The sequence below is a fragment of the Mastomys coucha genome, unplaced genomic scaffold (genome assembly GCF_008632895.1).
Source record: "Mastomys coucha isolate ucsf_1 unplaced genomic scaffold, UCSF_Mcou_1 pScaffold7, whole genome shotgun sequence".
Lineage (NCBI taxonomy): Eukaryota > Metazoa > Chordata > Mammalia > Rodentia > Muridae > Mastomys > Mastomys coucha.
This window is the reverse complement of record NW_022196913.1, coordinates 69,208,885-69,229,542: the sequence shown is the minus strand read 5'-3', so window position 1 is coordinate 69,229,542 and position 20,658 is coordinate 69,208,885. Positions and strand designations below refer to the sequence as shown.

Sequence of the window (20,658 nt, the reverse complement as noted above, 5' to 3'; positions counted from 1 at the left end):
AATTTTTTTTTTTTAAATCTTGAGGCTGTTTGTAGTGGCACACCTTTAATTCCAGCACTCAGGGAGGCAAAGCCAGGCTGATCTGTGTTAGTTAAAGGCTAGCCTGACCTACATGTTAAGTTCCAGGACAGCCAGGCATATGTAGAGAACAAAAAACAAAACAAAAATAACCAAAACAAAGCAAGCAAGCAAACAAAAAACAAAAATCTTGGAATTTCCAAAGATTAGAGAGTGCGTACCTTTCAATGTATGGAGAGGGCCTTCTTCAGACAGCCTCACAAAGTGCTTCACATCTCAGTATGGATTTAGCTTTGAATAAGCATTATCCTGCAAGAATAATAATATGCAATCCAAAGTTCAAAAGCTATAAAAAGGGCATAAATCTTTCTTACCCTCCTTTGTTTCATGCTAGGTCACCTGCTCTAAAAATGTTCACTGCTTAACTGTTTTCTGACTTAGGTCTCAGTAGTTGCATGTGCACGTGTTTTAAAGCTCCCTGGTAGGGGCTAGGAAGGTATCTTATTGGGTGGGGCTGCTTGCATGAAGGCCTGATGACTTTAGGTTGATCACTGGAACTCACAAGGTGGCAGGAGAGAAAGGACCCTAGAGAGTGGTCCTCTGATTGCCACACAATAATGGAAAAAAATCTCAAACTTTAAAATGGCATTTCTGTAATTTTTGTAATAACATAATTGAAACTGAGTCTGTTTGGTGAATTTAGAGTATTCTTAACAGCATATTCTCTTGATTTGCTTATTGTTTATTGCTGTGAAAACTACTTTAAAGAATGTATCAGGCCAGGCAGTGGTGGCCCATGCCTTTAATCCCAGCACTTGGGAGGCAGAGGCAGGCGATTTCTGAGTTTGAGACCAGCCTGGTCTACAGAGTGAGTTCCAGGACAGTCAGGCACGCAGAGAAACCCTGCCTCAAACAAACAAAAACAAGCAAACAAAAAAAGAATGTATCAATTTACCAGTTGATTAATCTGATGGTGCTTTGATTAGAGAAAAGTCCTCCCCAGGTGCAAGTATAGAAAGAATCCCTGCCCCATACTGACTGCTGTGGTGTGTGTGTGGTTCATGATCACAATCTGATACATCTGAAATTCTAGAATAATAAGGTTAGGGAATATGCAGGTCTTTGGGGATCATAAATAATGTGTCTTTTTAAGGAGAACTTGCCATTTTCATTTTCTTTCAAGGGAAGGGCATTGGCAACTTTCCACTTCTCAGTACTTTTCTGTAGAAAGTTTTGGAAAACTTGGGGAGTAAAGACCTATAGACTCAGTACCATATGACACTCAACAAGAGTGGGATCAGCTTCATCCTGTGAGTTAAGTTGTTCCCTTGAGACTAAGAACATAGACTGAAAATGAAAACTGTGAACGGTTGCTAAGAAACACATCAAACATTTTGCTTTTAGAACATCCCCATACCTTTAACATATAGCAAATGACCCAAGTGTTATATTTATTTTTAATTAAAAATGTGTGTGCCATCTAAAAGAAAAAAAAATACATGTAAATAAAGAAAATATCTAAAAGAAAAAAAATGTGTGTGCCCTAGTGTGGGGAGGCCCAAGGATAACTTTGTAGAGTAGGTTCTGAGCATTAAACTCTGGTTGTCAGGCTTGCATCATTGAGGGGCAAGTACTTTTACCTGGTAAGTTATCTTATCCTCAACTTATTGAGAGAGACTCACTGTAGTTTAGGGTTGGCCTTGAGTTTTCTTTAGGTGAGACTGATCTTGAGCTCTTGGTCTTCCTTCCTCCATTCTGCCTCCAAATGTTGGATTATATTCATGCCCAACTCCAGCAGAGCCACCTGGCAGTTTCTAAACTGGTGCAAGAGCCCAGCTGCAGGCATGTCTGATCTGAGCTGTGACACTCCGTTGTGTGGGTCGGTGAGCGCCCCCTGGTGGCAGGCAGCGGCGGAGGGGTAGGCGGGAGTCCCGCATTTGTGGCGAAGGCTGGCGCCGGCCTGGCCCCTAAATCCTTCATCACTCGTGCCCGGGCCCTACCGGCTAGCCGGTTTTGAGCTGGCCCAGTGTACCCGGAGCTGGCTGAGTAGCTCCCTTTGCAAGACATCTGGTCCCTGGCAGCGCGTCTGGTTTCTTTCTTTGCAGGACAGTTGGTCCTAGTTGTGTGACTCGTGGGCCAGGTCTCTTTCCTTCTCTCTCTCCCTCTCTCTCTGCAGGGCAGCTTGACCTCTGGTCGCGCCTGCCGGTGGACCTGGCCTCTTTTGCAGGTCGCTGGCCCCTGGCTGCCTCAGGGACGTCCCAGAGTTTGAACTTCCGGGGTTGGCTCCCAGTCTGCTGCTTGTCACCCGCCAGGGCGTTTCCGTGCCCATGCATGGGCGCGGCCCTTTAAACTTCACTGTTTTTTAGACTTTGGGGGTGTGGTCATACTTTCTTTCTTCCCCTCGCGGTCACCCCAGACTCGCCGGGTCCTTCTCTTGCCCTGCTTTCCAGATGCTTTGGAGTCATGAGACGGGAGGGCGCAGGGACCCCTTTGATGGCCGAGGTGATCCGAGGTGAGTGCATAGGGCAGGACTTAGGATGGCTTGAGGAGCGACTTGCTGCCCCAGGAGCCCAACTGGCCTCCCTTCTGGGTCCAGTGAACCTACCGCCTTAAAGTGCTTGTGACCCCTGTGTCCTACAGCCTCTTCACCCACTCTGCGTGGGAGCTGGTGAAATTCCCAGCCCAGCCTCAGATCAAAGGTCATTAGTGATTAGAAAGGACAAAGCCCCGTCACACATTTGAATGCGGCTGCAAGAAGTTTGCTGCATTTACCAGGAGATATGTGCAGCCATTCTAAGAGAGGAGATACAGATTGAAAAGTTTAAAATACCATTTGAGAAAAGGACATCTCAGCTCCTGTTGTTTCTTACCACTAACAAGTTGGTCTAGAAAAGAATATAAGTATTTCAAAGGCTGCCCTTGATTTTTGCCATGTTTTGGGTGTAGCTATCTAATTGCTGTTTAGATGTAGCCTTTTTTCCGGGGGTGGGTGGGAATAGAGGTGGATGGAGCCCTTGGACATTACTTTCCTTCTTGCTGAACTCCATAGCCTCTGACTGTATTCATGCAACACAGATTCTACCCCAGTCTAGCCTCACCTCTCATTCACCTTGATTTTAAACAGCAATTTGTAAGAAACCCAAAGCAGTGATTCTAATTAAAAAAAAAAAAAAATCCATGAGAATAATTGTATAGACATACCTTCTTGTGTTCTGTACTTAGAAACAGCAATACCAAAAGCATTTTTTGTTTTTTACTTTAAAAGATAGTTTCCTGCTACATGTATTTTCAGTGTGTCCTCATAAAGTTGATTCATGGTTATAGGCTAGCTATCAGAGGTATGCCGAATTTCCTGAGATTTCTTAGTCCAATTGCAGCAGAAACCACACAGGACCACCACATGAAGTATCACCCACCACCATAGGAACTTACTAAGATTAAGGCTGCTTCTTTAAAGCTTTGCTTATTTACTGATAGTCACCAAAGAAACTTTTTGAAATTATACATTGTCACCTCTGCCATCTGAAACATGGGGGGGGGGGGCACAACAAAATAAAAAAAAAGCCATCCTTGAATTCACCAGAAAGGAGTTGGGTCTTGACCTGGGACATCTGTTTAAAGAACTTGAAGAAAAGAATATTGCCATTTTCCATTTCAGATCGCCTTTGTTTTGCCATTCTCTACAGCAGACCAAAGAGTGCATCAAATGAACATTATTTCAGCATAGATAACGAGCTAGAGTATGAGAAGTAAGTATTGCCTCTTGGAAGGCTCAAACTTTTAAAATTTCCTCTGAGGAATCTCTAGGTATCTGTGCAGACGGCATAGCCTTGGAAAAATCGTTTGTCTGACGAACACTTGAAGCTGGCTGGTGCTGTTTCAGATTCCTGGTAAAACAGTCGATCTTTGAGGGTGCGAAGAACCTCATTTAAACCCTGACTTGATATTCTAATAGTTTATACTGTAGAGATGTGTGAAGTATGATTGCGTAAAATACTCGTGGTTTTGCTAGTGGACAATATGTGCAAGAGCAATTTTTTTAAATTGAGGTTAATTATTCTATACCTGGTGTGTGTGTGTGTGTGTGTGTGTGTGTGTGTCTGTGTGTGTATAGGGATATGTTAGGGGAAGGTAGCAAGATCTGGTGCAAGTTAGGTGAGCTCTCCACTAGTTGTGCGCTAGAGGTGTACAACTCTAGCTTACTTGTTGAATAATTAAGTAGTATTGTTTACCACAGTATTCCTTCTGTTAGTATTAGTAGGGCAGGACCTTAGAATTGTATGGCCAGGGTTAATTTGGATTGGTGGATGCCCTCTTGCTGTAATTTTAGGAGCATTTACATTCAGAGGCAGCTAAAAATATGTATACTTGTTTCTATTTATTTTCTTTTTAAAGCTTCTATGCGGATTTTGGACCACTCAATCTGGCCATGGTTTACAGATATTGTTGCAAGATAAATAAGAAGCTCAAGGTAAATCTTTTAACTCAAGGTTTAACTGAAGCGATCACTCAGCAGTACTTTCCATCAAGACAAAAGAGACCTGTCTCCTGTTTAAAGATTTAAAAATTGAAAGAGTGCTTTTGAGAGGAGGTGCGCAGGTACGCACCTGACTTCTGAGCACTCAGGTGAGAGATCCCAAGTTCAAGATAAGCCTGTGCTAGACAGCAAGATCGTTATCTTTAGAAAACAGAAAAGGTTTACCTAGACACCAGGTGCCTACTGACTTACGTTTCAGGATGTCTTGGAGACACAGTGAATGTTTAGAAGGTGTGGTGGCGTACACTTGCAGTCTCAGCACTCCTGAGGGATTGTTGTGAGGTCACATGGTGCACAGCAACTATATGCGACTGTATAGCCTGACCTACATTGTGAGATTCTGTAAGTGGTGTTTCTCATTGTGGTGGTGTTTAGAATATGGACTTTTTTTTTTTTTCTGAGTCTGGAGAAATGGCTCAGCAGTCAAGAGCACCGGATACTCTCAGAGAACATTGTACATCATGACTGTCTGTCCCTGGAGTTCTAGAGGACATGTCACCACCCCCTTCTGGCCTGTGTGCATCTGCAAACACATAGCACACACATATATACATGCAAACAGAAACACGTTAAAAATACTCCTTTTCCTAAACTTATACCGCCATATATTTGTTTTCTAGAGTTTTTTTTTCCTGGGCTTTGAGACACACTTACGTGGAGCGCAGGCTGACCTAGAAGTGTCTGCATCCCTCATGGATACACCCACACATGTCACTTGTGTTTTCTAATTTTAATGGAATGGGTTATATTTGGTTCTTTGGTTCTGGTTTGGGTTGAAGAAGCTCAAACAAAACAGTAACTGAAAGCGAAAGGCAGCTACTTAAGTCCTGTCCGACCTCCGTGGGAACTTAAGCAGCCAAGGCAAAAACTTCCCTGCTTTGGCCAGAGTTCCTCCTGCCTCCCGTGCTGATGAATGGCTGGGGAAAACATTGCCCTCTCTGAGCTGGAAACTCACTCTTCAGTGAGCTGGAAACTCACTCTTCAGTGTGAACCTTTTACACATATGGGCAGGGCGTAAGAGAACCAAGGATCAAGGACACCCTCTAGGACATACAGTGTATTCTTCTGATTGAACACAAGCCCCATTCCTTTATTTAAAATCTTAGAATGACTGATTGGACAGACACTTAAGGAGTACCTAGCTGGGCATGGTGGCATGTGACCTCAGCATTTGGGAAGCAGAGGCAGGTGGATCTCTTGATTTTGTGACCTGCCTACATAGTAAGTTCCAGGCTAGCCTCAATTACATAGTGAGACCATGTCTCAGATTTTTAAAAAGTACCTAGTCATTATAAACTGTCAAGTAGAAAATACTGAGTTTGTTAGCAGGAATTAAAAACAAACAAAAACTTAACAATGGGTTACCTACCAGAGAACTATGTAAAACAAATAACATTTATTTTTGCTTAACACTATTACAAATGTATGGGTAAGGGAGATATTTTTCCCTCCTGAGCATCAGCTGTATTCACTATATATTTCGGCACAAGTGTAGACTTCTTCCTAGGCCACCTTAGCAAAGTAAACATCCATGGCCTTCTCTCTTTGCCCCCCCCCCAAGAGACTAAATGTAGAGTTCCCTCTCCTCCCATCTATTGTTCCTTTGCTTTAGTTTTGAAAGAGTGAGTCTATGCGTGTGTGCACCTGTGCATACGCCTTCATGCCTAACCTGTTGGAGACCTTTATTCTTTAGAATAAGTGACTTGCTGGAGGCACTGAAAAGGTGTTGAGCAACCAGCCTCATATCTCACTGCCCACTGAGCTAGTGAGGTTGACAGTGCCCTGGTTGAAGAGGGAGGGCGCCAATGGCTGGCTGGGTTTTCTTTTTGTTTTTAATTGATTTTGGTCCCTTAGTCCATATAAACCACCACGGGAAAATATGCTCACACTGATTGATGCCGGAGACACTAGAACATTCAGACAAGCATAGGCCAGTGAGATAAGCAGTGCATTCAGACACACTGAACATACTGTAGCTTTACTGATGCTTTTCCCATTAATGAAGAACCAAGGGGGGCCTGCTGGGTGATGGTGGCTTCCTTTTCTGTTAACTTCTTGTTGAAGTATAATATACGTAAAGAAACAGTAACAGATCCCCAGTGTATACTTGGTTTTCATAAGTTAAGGAGAGGCCTTTCGGCTTCCGTCTCGTGGACTTTGCTGTCTATCCATTTAACTGTGGCTTTAGAACTAGAGTTTTTTCCTTTTTTTTTTTTCCCCCAAAAGATTGTTTTATGTGTGTGAGTGTTCTTCATGCATGTATGTCTTTGCACCATGTATGTGAAGTGCCCTGAGATGTCAGAGTACATTGAATCACTTGGAATAAGAGTTAGAGACAGATGTGGCAGATGGGTTTCTGGGACTTCAAGGCCAGCCTGGTCTACCTAATGAGTTCAGGCTAGACAGGGCTAATAATGAGACTTTGTCTCAAGAAAATAGAGATTTTTCAGGCAGCTCCCCCAGCTTGTTGCATCTCCTGTTATGGGAAGCCATGTAGTGTTGATTTTTCAGATTGGCACATCTATCCAGTTTCTTTTGTCACTAGCTGTGGATACAGCCATGATCTATTACATCTCCTCAGAAAAATATGGCACTACTGAGTGACAGCGGCCTCCATTGAGAACTTTAGTCCTCACAGACCAGACTGATCAGTCCTTGTTCTTTCTTGGCTCTATCCATAGCTTTCCGAAATGATCTAAAGGTTGGCCTGTCTTTAGGCATGTATTTGTTCACGTTTCCCTTTCTCCCTTTTATTTTAAATAATTCTAATATCACAGAATGGCTTCTGAGATTTCAGGGTTGTTGTTCTCAGAGTTTTAATATCAAGGTTGCTTATGCCTGTGAGATGTAGAATTTGTCACAAAGCAAAATTTTAGGAAACTTGAAGCAGTCAAGAAAATACTAACAGCAGTTTGTTTTGATACAGTCCATTACAATGCTGAGGAAGAAAATTATCCATTTTACTGGCACTGATCAGAGAAAGCAAGCGAATGCCGCCTTCCTTGTCGGGTGTTATATGGTAAGTGTCCCTGCGCATGGCCATCCTGCTTTGGTCAGGCCTGGTATTTTGAAGCTACTCTTTCCTAAGATACTGTCTTCGGTTTGTTTCTAGAGGGCATGTGTGAGTTTGCTTTTTGAAAATCATTCACCTCAGGAAGACTTACGCTCATGCTGTGTGGGGAGCATGTGTGAGTCTCCGTGTACTCAGTGTTACTGGGAACCTAGAACTTAAAAAGATTTTTTTTAAAGCCTTTAAAGTGAGTGGATATGCCTCCTGAAGTTGCTGCTTTTGTTTAGAGAGTTGTAAAGTCGTTTTTACTGGGGTCAGGCTGTGTGTGTGTGTGTGTGTGTGTGTGTGTGTGTGTGTGTGTGCGCGCGCGTATTTGTGAATGGTAGAAGATGGCTTTCAGGGTTCTCAGATTATCGAGCTTGGTGACAGGCAGCCTTCCATGCTGAGCCATCTCTCCAGATAACTCCATTCTCTTTAAAGATGTCTTTATTTGTGGAAAGTATTTCTTTGTGAGTGTATAAGCAAGTGTATGTAGCTGGGTGCACATGTTGAGTGTTAAATCTAGAATTACAGTGCCCCTCCCCCCCGTTACGTTTTGTTAGTGCCAGGATCTGAACTCTAGTCGTCATGATTGTGCAGTAAGGCAGCAAGCGCTCTAGCTCACCCTGCTTTGATAGATTTGTTTGTTTACACTTGTGACCTTCACCCTAGGCTCATGCTAGGTGTCTCTCTTCACAGGGCTGCATCCCCAACACCAGCCTTACATACCACCTCATACTCCTTTACTGTTATCTATGTCACCTAGTTTGATAATCTGTAGTGTACAAAAATTGAGTGGGTGGAATTAGTTGAAATTGCACCTCAAAATTAGATTCTTTTAGATATTTAGGGTGTCTCATTACCAACTGCCTAGGCCTTTTGGATTATGGTTATGCTCAGAAAAGTAGCAGAGAGAAATGTTTCAGAGAAAACATCAAGTTTTAGGACTTCATCCTTGAAGGTCTGAGATACAGGAAGTGAACTGTGTCTGTTGAATTCTTCAGCTGAGGTGTTTCTATCTCTTGGTGTTTCTTACGTCAACAGCAAGTCCTTAAACAAAAGGAAAAAAAAGAAAGGCTGGTGAGCTTGTTGCTCTCACAGAGGACCCAAGTTTGAGTCCCACAACCCATGATGATCGCTCATAACTAACTGCCTGTAACTCCAGTTTAAGGGAACCAACATCCTCTTTTGGCTTCTGGGGGCACCTACATGCATATGTACATATGCATAATTAAGAATAAAATAAACCTCATTTTGAGACAGTGTCTTACTGTGTAGCCCTGTCTGGCCTGTAATTCACTTTATAGACCAGACTCAGATTCACAGATTTCTGAGCCCCTTTCTCTCTTTTAATAAAGAATTTTCAGGAAAAATAATTCATGCAGCAAGAGTCGCGATTTTTAAAGAGTTATGTGTATGTGTGACACACACACACACACAGGGATGGGGGAGGGGAGGTGAGAGCGCACATACATGGCATGGCACATGTGTGGAGGTCAGAAGACACCTTGATGGAGTCAGTTCTTTCCTTCTATCATGCAGATCCTGGAGATGGAACTCAGGTCTTAGGGCTTGGTGGCAAGTAGCTTCGTCTACTGAACCATCTCACTGGCTTGGCCGGTGGCTAGCTCAACTATGACTTTGGCTCCATTATTTGCCCAACTCAACTGGAGAGGAGGGCCTTGACTAAATGACACCTTAAAGAGAAAGTGACATTAGGATTATCAGGGTTCACGAACAGTAATGGCAACCTGGAGAGTCAGTCCTCAGCGTGACAGAAAAACTTCTAAGCTGTTTGTGCAGTCTTCCCGACACACTGACAGTTCTGCCTCAGGGATAGGGCCCATATACATGAATTCTTAACCAGGCTTCCCTTCCTCTGTCAGATAAAGCTCTGTTGACCACATTGTGTGAAGCCAGTGGCTGCAACTCCAGGGTGGCTCTTGCTGTGGTGGTTTTTTGTTTTGTTTTGTTTTTCCAAGGCAGGGCTTCTCTGTGCAGTAATTGTGGCTGTCCTGGAACTCCCTTTGTAGACCAGGCTGACCTTGAACTCACAGATCTGCCTGCCTCTGCCTCCTGAGTCCTAGCATTAAAGGCTCCGTTGCTAGCACCCTGCTCATTTTTCTGTTTTAATTTGTTGGTCTGTTTTAATTAGTTAATGGGGGAGGGCCCAGTCCATCTTGGGTGGTGACATCCCTGGGCTGGTGGTTCTGGATTCTATAAGAAAGCAGGCCGAGCAAGCCAGGGGCAGCAAGCAGCACTCCTCCATGACCTCTGCACCAGCTCCTGCCTTCAGGTTCCTTCTCCACTTGACCAGTGCCGAGAACGTGTAAGGCAAACAAGCCCTTTCCTCCCCAGCCTGGTCTTTGTCATGGCGGCTTTGTCATGTCCAGCGGAGATTCCTCCCCAGCCTGGTCTTAGTCATGGCGGCTTTGTCATGTCCAGCGGAGACCCTGAGTAAGACACCAGGGAAACTGGATAGATTTGGATATCCTTCAGGTTTATTACTCTGCTTATATAGAAGCCAGTTTGTGGGAAGAGCACAGTTTGTGGTTGTGACAGGTGTCTCTCAAGCCACTGTGAGTGGGCTAGTGGGGAAACTTGGAGTGGTTATAATGCTTGGTGGGGAAGTAGGAGAAAGACTTCCAATAAAAGAAAGTTATTAATAGTAAGAAAGAGTGTTTGCAGGTGACAAAGAAACTTCAAAAGATAAAACAGCTAAGTGAGCAAGGCTTCTTTTGTTCGAGACAATTTAGTTCTCTGGTTAAAGTCTTGTAGAGATGAGCGCTAACTCCTAGGAACGGGAGGAAGCGTTGGTAACTTCTGGAGTTGCTGACCTTTGCAGGTAGTATAAAGCTTGAGCAGGAATGTTGAAACACGCCAAAGACCTAGGCTGAACACTTGCCTAGCATGATAGGGACCACAAGTTTCCGTTCCTGGCACTGCAGGGGGAAAAAAACCAACAGAAAGACACAGAAGGACTGGAGAGATGGAGCAGTGGGTAAGAGTGCTTACTGTGCACATATGAGTGCTTACTGTGCACAGGTGAGGACCTGCACTTCAGCACTCATCTGTGACTTGGAGACATTTTTTGGCCTGTTCCCAGCAGGTCATTTCTATACTATCGCGTTTATAGTGTTCTGTGTCTGCCACATGCCTGCTTGCCTCTCCTCAGTCTCATATGTGGGACTTCTTCCAAGTCCAGGTGGTGAATCTCCCTCACCTATTTCCCAGAGTTCCTCTCTCTCTGCCAGATGTCCTATCTTCTAATCCTGCCTCAGCTTGTTGGCCATCAGAATTTTCTTGGCGAAGCTTTTACACAGTGTACAAGAGATTATCCCTACATTCATGTAAAAAAAATTGAGCACAGCTACACATCCCTTTAGCCCTAGCATTGAGCAGTCAAGAGAAAGGAGCCTCCAGGTCAGTGACAGACTTTTTCTCAAGTTAGAGAGAAATACAGGAAGACAACTGGTGTCTTCCTTTGGCCTCTGCATATATGTGGACAGGTGTGTACCCACACAAACATGTGAATCTAACATGCATACACTCATTTATACACATACACATATGAATACATAGGCACATATAATTTGCATACATTTCACAAATGCAATGCATTAACATGCACGCATGTGAAAAAATATACACACATAGCAATACTTCCTTTTTTAAAAAATCTTTTTAAAAGCCCTTATCAATACAAGACTCTCTGGTCATCTGGAGGCCAAATTGCCTAAGGAAAATGTAAAGTGCTATTTGCTAATTGTGCAAATAAAAAAATTTTAGGCTAGGCAGTGGTGGTGTGCACCTTTAATGCCAACAGCAGTTGGGAGGCAGAGGCAGGCAGAGTTTAAGGCCAGTCTAGTTTACAGACTGAGTCCTGGGACAGCCAGGGCTAAAAAGAGAAACCCTGACTCAAACAATAACAACAAAAAAAAGTAATTGTTTTTTAGTAGCTACAAAACAATTTTATTATCTGTTTTAAATTTTTTAAAAAAGGGTCAGTGGGTTTTGAACATACTTGCTCAATATTTTACAAAATGCCAATCAACTTCCCTTAAAAAAAAAAAAAGATTTATGTACATGGGTGCTTACCTTCTGGTATGTGTGGGCTCCATATGTATGCCTGGTACCTTGATAGGTCAGAAGAGGGTGTCAGACCCCCTGAAACTGGAGTTCTGGTTGTGAGCTACCTCATGTGGTTGCTGGGACCTGAACTTGGGTTCCCCGAAAGAGCAGCAAGCTTTCATAACCACTGAGCTATTTTCCCAGCTCCTATGATTTTAGTTGTTGTTGTTGTTGTTGTTGTTTTGTTTTCCCTTAACTTGGGATTAAACCTAGGATGTAATGCATGTTGGTTAGGTGCTCTACCATTGAGCTACAGTTATGTGTATATGTGTATTTGTGCTATTTGTGTATTTATGTGCTTGTGCAAACTATGATACACATTTGGGGCTCAGAGGACATCTTTAGGAAGATGTCCACCACTTGGGACCCAGGAATCAAGTTGAGATTGTCAGCCTTGGTGGCAAGTTCCTATATTCACTGAGCTATCTTGCTGCCTTGAGATCTGCTTTTAAAATTACAAAGTTACCATTGTGTTTTTTATAGTGGTTATTATCTGTGGTTGCATCCTCCTGGTAAGCTTTTTTACAGGCTGCCATATCTCTTCCTTAGGTTATACATACTTTGAGGGCAAAGCTTGTAACATTTTTGTTTGTAAAAAAAATAAATAAATAAATACAAAGCCTCCACATGTAGAATCCACGACACAGCGCTTACCTTGTAGCTTGCAAATTTGCTCTCTTCCATGGTTAATAAATTACTCTGGAAGAGTTAACTGTGGTAATTTGTAAGTTCCCTGGTAAATATTTATCATTGTATTTTTTAAAGTAGTTCTTAGCAGTCCTTAGAATGCCTTGCCTTTTAAGCATTCATGTGGAACATTATGCTCCTAATTAAATCCCGAGACTATACCCAGCAGTCAGAGTGGAATCCCACAGTCTGAGAAGTGAAAAGACTTAGGTCTTCAATGGTGAACTTTTTGGCCCTCTGGTCCACTTTTTAAGAGATTCTATTGATTTGGACTTTGAGCAGTCAGCTGAGGTGGCTTCAGGGCAAAGGAACTGGATGTGGAGTGGGGGGGGGGGGGGGGGGGGGGGGACTAAGTGGTATCTGGAAGCTGAGAGCCAGATTGTATTCAGCCAGCATGCAGATGGTGCAGTGGAGGCCATATAGGAGAGCCAGGTGGATGGACACAGGCTCTGTAAACACTCTCCTGTGTAAACCTTCTCCTTATGTGTTATAAGAGGCAGAGAGAACCACGAGGCAACTGAAAACACGTCAGCCAGGCCCCAGACAGAAGCCACAGGTACAGCACCTCAGCTGCTCCTGAGCCTTACTTAGGTCTCTGTCCACTCCAGTAAGCACCCCAGACACTGTGACCCCTGGGATGTTGGCTGAGCGACATTAACTTTGACTCCTTGACCGCGTGTGATTCTTGTTTGCAAATCTGTTGCCCTTATCTTTATTTCAGTCCTGGTGTTAGGCGGGATGGTTTCTTGTCTATAAATAAGGGCTGAGCAGTGGCCTCCTATCAGTAATGAGCAGGGTGATCCCAGATGAGCAGCAGCTAATGCCTCCTTGGGAGAAGATCAGCCCGCAAGGGTTATGTAACTCATGGAGTATTTTTAAATGATTGGAGCCCTCCACCCCCACCCCGTATTTAAAAATTGAGATCACAGTGCTAGGAATATAGTTCACTTTGAGAGTACTTGCCTAGCATGCATCAAGCTTTGGATTTGATTTCTGCTACTGAATAAACCTGGTGTGATGGACACGTCTGTAATCCTTAGCTCTTGGGAGTTAGACAGGAGTATCAAGACTTCAACCTAGGCTACATGACTCTGTTCTTTAAAAACAAACAAACAAACAAACAAAGAACAAAAACAAAATGAAGATCTTTCTTTTTAAAAAAATCAAAATTACTGAGCATGGTGGCCTTTATTAATTCCAGCCCTGTTAGAGAGGAATATTTATATATTTGTTTGCGTGTTTATTTGGAGGGAGGGGAGAGGCAATGTTTCTCTGTGTAATAGCCCCTAGCTGTCTTAGAACTGACTTTGTAGACCTGGCTGGCTTCATTCAAACTCACAGAGATCTGCCTATCTCTGTCTCCTGAATGCTGGGATTAAAGGCATGTGATGCTATAGCTGGCTGGTAACAAGGCATTTGATATTCTAGACTTCAAATTCCTAAACCTAAAATATAGGACAACTATAATATGCATATAAGTAAAAGTAATTAACAAAGCTAAGGCTATTAAAAATGTAAGGTCATCTAATGCTTTTTTTGTTTGTTTGTTTGTTTGTTTGTTTGTTTCCCTTTGAAGCAGGGCAGAGATTTGTAGCTCAGGTTGATTTCAAACTCTCTTGCCTCAGCTTCCCTGGTACTAGGATAACAGACCTGTGCCACCATACCTGGAAATCTGATTAGTTTGGGGGAAAAAAAATGAGTTAGGGACTGGGCTCAGTTGCTGAAGTAGTTGAGGATCTGAGTTTGATTCCCAGAACCCATACACAGAAGCTGGGTATGGTGGTGAGCACAAAATCCCAGCGCTGGAGGTTGGAGACAGGAGGATTTCTGATCACTGTTGCCTAACTGAGCTTAAGGGCAGTGAGACACTCTAAGGAGGGTGACACCTGGATTGTCTTCCAGCTTCCACCCATGCGTACAGCATATACACACTCAAAAGAAAAACCAACTGAAATTTTTTGTTGTTCATAGTTTTGTAAATCTGTGTTGTGTATATTTTGCTTCTGCCTACCTTTTAGCAGCTGAATATGAACTTGTGTATTGATTTTGTGCACATGCTGTGGTAATTTGGAGAGAGTTTTGTTTTGTTTTTGTTTTAAACTCAGTCAAATTCTTGGCACAGGAAGGACTGTGTCATCTGGCTGACATGTGAAAATAGTTATGGGAGCTTTTAAAGGCTGCAAACATTGTGACATTTTCTGCATAAAGAATATTTGCAAATAGTTTTATTGGTTTCTCCTGTGGCTGTGTTGGTTGTTGCGACCCAAATGCCTTTTGTTGTTGTTAAGTCTGGCTCAGTAACTGGTGTTCTCTTTGGTCTCAACACATTATCAGAGCCTCTCTTAAGTGTGTAGATGAAGCTTCAAAGTGTGTATAAGAACAGAAATCAGAAACACATGTTTAGTTCGGCTTTGTTGCTGGAGGCCAGGCTTGTCAAAATTAAAGCCATGCACAATGGAATAGGGATGCTTTTTTAAGAGTCCTTCTGTCACTTCGGAGCTCCTTCCAGAATTCAGGGGTCACAGGCCCACACAAGACCCAGAACTTGTTATCAAAGACCTTAAAAAAAAAAGTGGAGTTTATCTAGAAGGGACTCTCATGTTTTTGTTTCTGCCTATGCCAGAGAGTTGAGTACTCAAGGTGGCTTTGTGCTCCTGGCCTTAGACTTTCTCCCTCAATTCCCAAGTAGCTGGGGCCACAATCTCTGTCTGTTCATGTCTCTCACTCTTGACCCCCTTCTCTCCCCTCACACCCTACCTGTGCTCTTGGCTGGCTGTTGTCTCATTGATTTAAAAAAGACTTTGAAAAACCCTACTGTCTTATTTCCTACAGTATTTCCATGTATGTTTATTTCACATATATATACTTATGTATCTATGGAGGCCAGGCCATAAACCACTTTTGAGATTTAATTTTCTCCACACTGTGAATACCAGGGATCAAAGGCAGTCTTTGTAGCAAGCACTTTCACCTGCAAGACCATCTTGCTACAGGTACTTCCATTTTTCCTTTGTAATTTCTGTTTCTGTACAGACATGACTGGCCACATCACATCTTTGCAATGGTCATGTAATTTTTCAGTTGTTTTGTTTATCTGAGTTTTATAAACTCAGTTGTTTCCTTACTGTTGGGTCTGCTGCTATATGACCTATCTGATTTTAGTGACTTAATAGTAAGCAACCAGGTTTTTTCAAATGTTTATTTATTCACTTTATATCCCAATATCCGACTCCCCGCACCCCATTTGTTCTGTAGCCCCTGCCATGTTATATGTGGTGCTGGAGATAGAAGCCAGGCCTTTGTGCATGCTGGCTGGGCACTCTTTCAACTGCATTACATCTCCAGCAACTATGAAGTTTCCTTAGCTGAGGAGTTGGGAGTTGCTTTTCTTGAGCAGGTCAGGTTCTAAGTCTCCTGGTCTTTAGTTACCTGGACAATTGTCTCCAGAGGTGGCTCATGCACACTCCTGGCAAGCCACTGTTGAACTTTAGCAGGGACATTCTTCACTGTGTGATCTGCTGAGGATTGCCCCCAAAATGACAGTTTACTTTACCCAGAATGAGGGATCTCAGGAAGAGTAAGGTAGACACACATTCTCTATGATCTCATCCCCAAAGTCCCACTCTGTCAGGTCGTTTTTCTCCTCCTTTTATGTGCATGGGAGTTTTGTCAGCATGTGTGCCTGTGCATCACATGTGTTCAGTGCCCTCGGAGGCCAGAAGACAATGTCTCAGCTCCTGGAATTGGAGTTACAGACCATTGTGTGGTACCATGTGTATGTTGGGAGAAAAACCTCTCAGAGTGTGCTTGAGATCTGGCTCAGATATAGTGAGTTCTAGGACAGCCAGGGCTATACAGAGAAACCCTGTCTCAGAGAGAGAGAGAGAGAGAGAGAGAGAGAGAGAGAGAGAGAGAGAGAGAGAGAGAGAGAGAGAGAGAGAGGGATAAAGCGTGCTCTTTTAGAGGTGCTGAGTTCAATTCCCAGCCACCACGTGGTGGCTTATAACAGCTATACCGGCATATGATACCCTCTTCTGGCATGCAGGCAGAACACTATATACATAATAAATAAATTAACAAATAATTCAGTAAATCTTAATTTCTGACAGTGTGAGAGGGCAGGTTACAGTGGAAATACAAGGAGCTAAGATTCGTGGAGACCGTCTTGGGATCTGGCTGTCATATAGCTAACCCTTTTCTGGGCAATCATCTATTTCTTAGCTTCAGAATAGCACTGTGACATTCGAGTGGGCATCTGTATACACAGCCTGTGCTATTAATACCCCGAGAGAATTTGCCGAGGCATTTCTGGGTCTAAATACGCAGGAGTGATATATTATAAAACTGTTGATTTAGAGTTTGCTGACTGAACACTTGTTTTAGTATAGAAATCACTCAGTAAGATTCCTCCTAAGAGCCACATTGAGAATAGCTTCACATGGGAAAGTCTTCTCATCAGAAGCTGCAGATGCTTTTTAAAAGATTTATCCCTGAAGTTGAGCATGCCTTTAAGTCTAGCGCTTGGGAAGCAGAAGCAGGCAGATCTCTGAATTCGAGGCCAGTATGGTGTACAGAGCCAGTTCCAGAACTGCCAGGATTACACAGAAATCCTGTCTTGAAAAACAAACAAACAAAAAGGTATAAGGGTTTGCCCGAATGTAATTCTGTGCACCACACCATATGCATACAGTGTTTGTGCATGGAGTGCATAGAGGGTGTCAGATCCCCTGGATTTACAGTTATTCGTGGTCGTGAGCTGCCAGCTGGGAACTGAACCCAAGTCCTCTGCAAGTTCAGCAACTGCTCTTAACCACTGAGCCGTCTCTCTAGCCTGCTAACAAATAGTTAATAGTTATATACAGAGGTTTAGATTAAACCTTTCAAAGTTAGGATTAAGTCTTAACTATTTTTTGTATAGTCATTCCCCAAACATTTAAAATACAGTTTTTTTAAAAAAATCATCGTTGGGGGGCTGGCGAGATGGCTCAGCGGGTAAGAGCACTGACTGTTCTTCCGAAGGTCCTGAGTTCGGAACCCAGTAACCACATGGTGGCTCACAACCATCCATAATGAGATCTGACGCCCTCTTCTGGTGGTCTGAAGACAGCTACAGTTTATTATGCAGGAGGGAGCAGGCCAGAGCAAACAGGTCCTGGGTTCAATTCGCAGCAGCCATACACATGATGGCTCACGGCTATCTGTACAGCTACAGTGTACTTGTAAATAAATCTTAAAAAAAAATCTGGAGTGTTCTCTCATCACCCATATGAAAAAAATGCTGCACCACTCTATTCTTTTCATTGAACTTATGCTCTAAGACTAACTATAGGTTTGTCTGTTTGTTTGTTTGGTTGGTTGGTTTTTCAAGACAGGGTTTCTCTGTATAGCCCTGGCTGTCCTGGAACTCACTCTGTAGACCAGGCTGGCCTCCAACTCAGAAATCCGCCTGCCTCCGCCTCCCAAGTGCTGGGATTAAAGGCATGCGCTACCACTGCCCAGCCTTAACCCACAGTTATTAACAAATTAAAGGCTACTTTGTTTTGAAGTTTAGAAGGAAATGAGGACATTATTACCCTTTTGGTATTTAAAGAAACCAAAAAGCGACAGTCCTATGGAATAAAATTTGCCTTAAATTGATGTGTAAGGAAAAATGTGTATTTTTGTATAGAGAAGATGATGATCTTGGAAAGCTAGAGAAATTCTGGATTAAAGGTTCTCTGGATTTCATTTGAATTATATTATACACACACACACACACACACACACACACACACACACACACATTCATGGATATACAGCAAATCCAGCTCTTTCTCTTTCACTTTATCGACTTACAGGCACTTTGATTTTACATATTTGTTCAGGTGATTCATTAAGGAATATACTGTCTTAGAGTTTTTTTCCTTCTGGATAGTTCTGATTTATTAATTTGTTATATAGATATATATCAGTACTCTGACTTCACACATACCAGAAGAGGGAGTCAGATCCCATTATAGACAATTGTGAGCCACCATGTGTTTGGCAGGCTGTAGCCCCATAGTTTTATAAGGTAGTGATATCTTTTTTTTTCCTAAATAAATAGTAATAGATTTGTTGTTAGGCTCTGCTTAGATGATGTATGTGTTGAATGAGTAAGATGAGTTGAATGAAAGTATGGATATTTGTAAATTGGTTTGTTTTACTTGAAAACTTGATAACTTGATAATTAGATAAGACTTATGAACACATTTCTTAGCTAGGTGTCAGGGGCGCAAGCCTTTAATCCGAGCACTCGGGAGGCAGAAGCAGGTGGATCACTCAGTTGAAGGTCAGGCAGGGAACAAGTTTCTTTGTTTTGGGGATTGACTTGGCATTTTGCTGGACCTTTTCCAACTGCTACTGAGGATAAATAAATACTTGAGCATTCTGTTAATTAGTTTATCACTTTTTCCATTGCTGTGACTAACTACCTATCAAGACCAATGCGACAAGAGGATTTATTTTGGCTCCTAGTTGAAGAGAGATGAGCCTGTCATGTAGGAGGATGTGGCTGGGATTCTTCTCAACTGATGAGGGAACAGAGAGCAGGGAATCTTGTCTTGTCCCCACATTACCCTTTTTATTTGACTTAAAACTTCGGCCCATGGGAGCGCAAGCCATTTATCTTTAGTTACACCTCTCTGGAAATGCCTTCTAGATGATTCCAAATAACATTCGGGTGGATAGTGGAGAAAACCATCGCAGCTATAGTTTGTGGAGAGAGTAAATGGCATAAAATTCTAGTAAGAAACAATCAGACCGTGGGAGAATGGTCCATTCATAACTGTTAAGACAGAAAATAATTTGGAATGTCCTGAAAATTGTCAACTCTTTTTTTTTTTTTTTTTTTTTTTTTTTTTTTTTTTTTTTTTTTGGTTTTCCAAGACAGGGTTTCTCTGTGTAGCCCTGGCTATAGTCACTCTGTAGACCAGGCTGGCCTCGAACTCAGAAATCCGCCTGCCTCTGCCTCCCAAGTGCTGGGATTACAGGTGTGTGCCACCACCGTCCGGCCAAACTGTCAACTGTCTTTATAATTAGTTCTAAGATCTAGTTTTATCTTTAAAAGATTGTTGCTAGGTTTATTAATTTGTTTACTCTGTATGCGTGTACGCACATATATGTATAGAGACCAAAAGTAGACATGTGTGTCTTCACCTCATTTTTTGAGCCAGGATTTCTCACTTAGCCCGGGCCTAGGCTATTTATTATTCTGGTCACTGCACTTGGGGTTTCTGCCTGCCTTTTGTGCTCCAGCACTGGGGTTAGACACCTGTACTACCATGATCGGCTCTTATAAGGAATCTGGAGATCTGACTTGGAGTTCTCATGCTTGCGTAGTAATCCCTTTACCCAGGGAACCCCTTCCCCAGCTGTGGTCTCTTAATACTTGTTTTGTTTAGTTGTCTTGTTTTGAGACAAGGTTTCTCTGTGTAGCCCCGGTTGTTCTGAAACTAGCTCCATAGTCCAGGCTGGCCTTGAACTCAGAGATCCACCTGTCTCTGCCTCCTGAGTACATGTGCCACCATGCCTGTTACTATTATCTGGAGGTAAATGTTTTTATTCCATTGATAGGCTTATATTTAAATCAACTACTTATGAACTATTTTACATTTTCTTTAATTTCATAAATATTCTCTCCACAAGCCAAATGAACACTGATCTCAGTCAGATAGGAATGGATTATTGAATGCACACCCTGATACTGATCATATCACGGTCATAGTCCAGAATTATCTGAGGCTACGACAACATTTCTCAGGGCAGGCTTGTAAAGGAAAAAAACCACGATGAACCCATACCACGAGTGCAGGAAGGGCTGCCCAGTGGTCAGCTATGACTCAAGCCATTTTAGACATAAACGTTCATATTGACTTTTAATTTGATAGGTCTATGTAAAGCTTTATGGAAATTTCTTAAGATTAACAAACCTCATATAGAACATACAGAACACACCAGGGGATGTGGTCAGCATGTCCCTGCTCTGTGTCAAGTTATCAAATATTTGCAACAATATAAAATAGCTGGCAGGCATAGAACAGCTATGCTGGGCGTGCAGACCGGAACATAATAGGCAAAACCTTAGTGCCCATCCATTTATGCTTAGACCAAGAGTTAAGAAGTTGAAGACCAAGCCATGAACACAGCTTCCACATGCAGTATTAAGCACTGGAGATCAGAAGCTTGCATGGAGGTAATGGTGGTGGCCCACGCCTTT

At 42.7% G+C, this 20,658-nt stretch overlaps 1 protein-coding gene across 1 annotated transcript in view; it reads left to right on the top strand.

The window, feature by feature from the left end:
* The window catches only part of LOC116081542 (dual specificity protein phosphatase CDC14B-like), a 76,659-nt gene that overhangs the window by 25,299 nt on the left and 30,702 nt on the right, over positions 1 to 20,658 (top strand). Inside the window, exons 2-5 of the mRNA XM_031358108.1 lie at positions 2,435 to 2,530; positions 3,677 to 3,767; positions 4,414 to 4,489; positions 7,482 to 7,574. Coding sequence (XP_031213968.1) covers positions 2,435 to 2,530; positions 3,677 to 3,767; positions 4,414 to 4,489; positions 7,482 to 7,574 — 356 coding nt within the window. The remainder of the gene's footprint in view (positions 1 to 2,434; positions 2,531 to 3,676; positions 3,768 to 4,413; positions 4,490 to 7,481; positions 7,575 to 20,658) is intronic.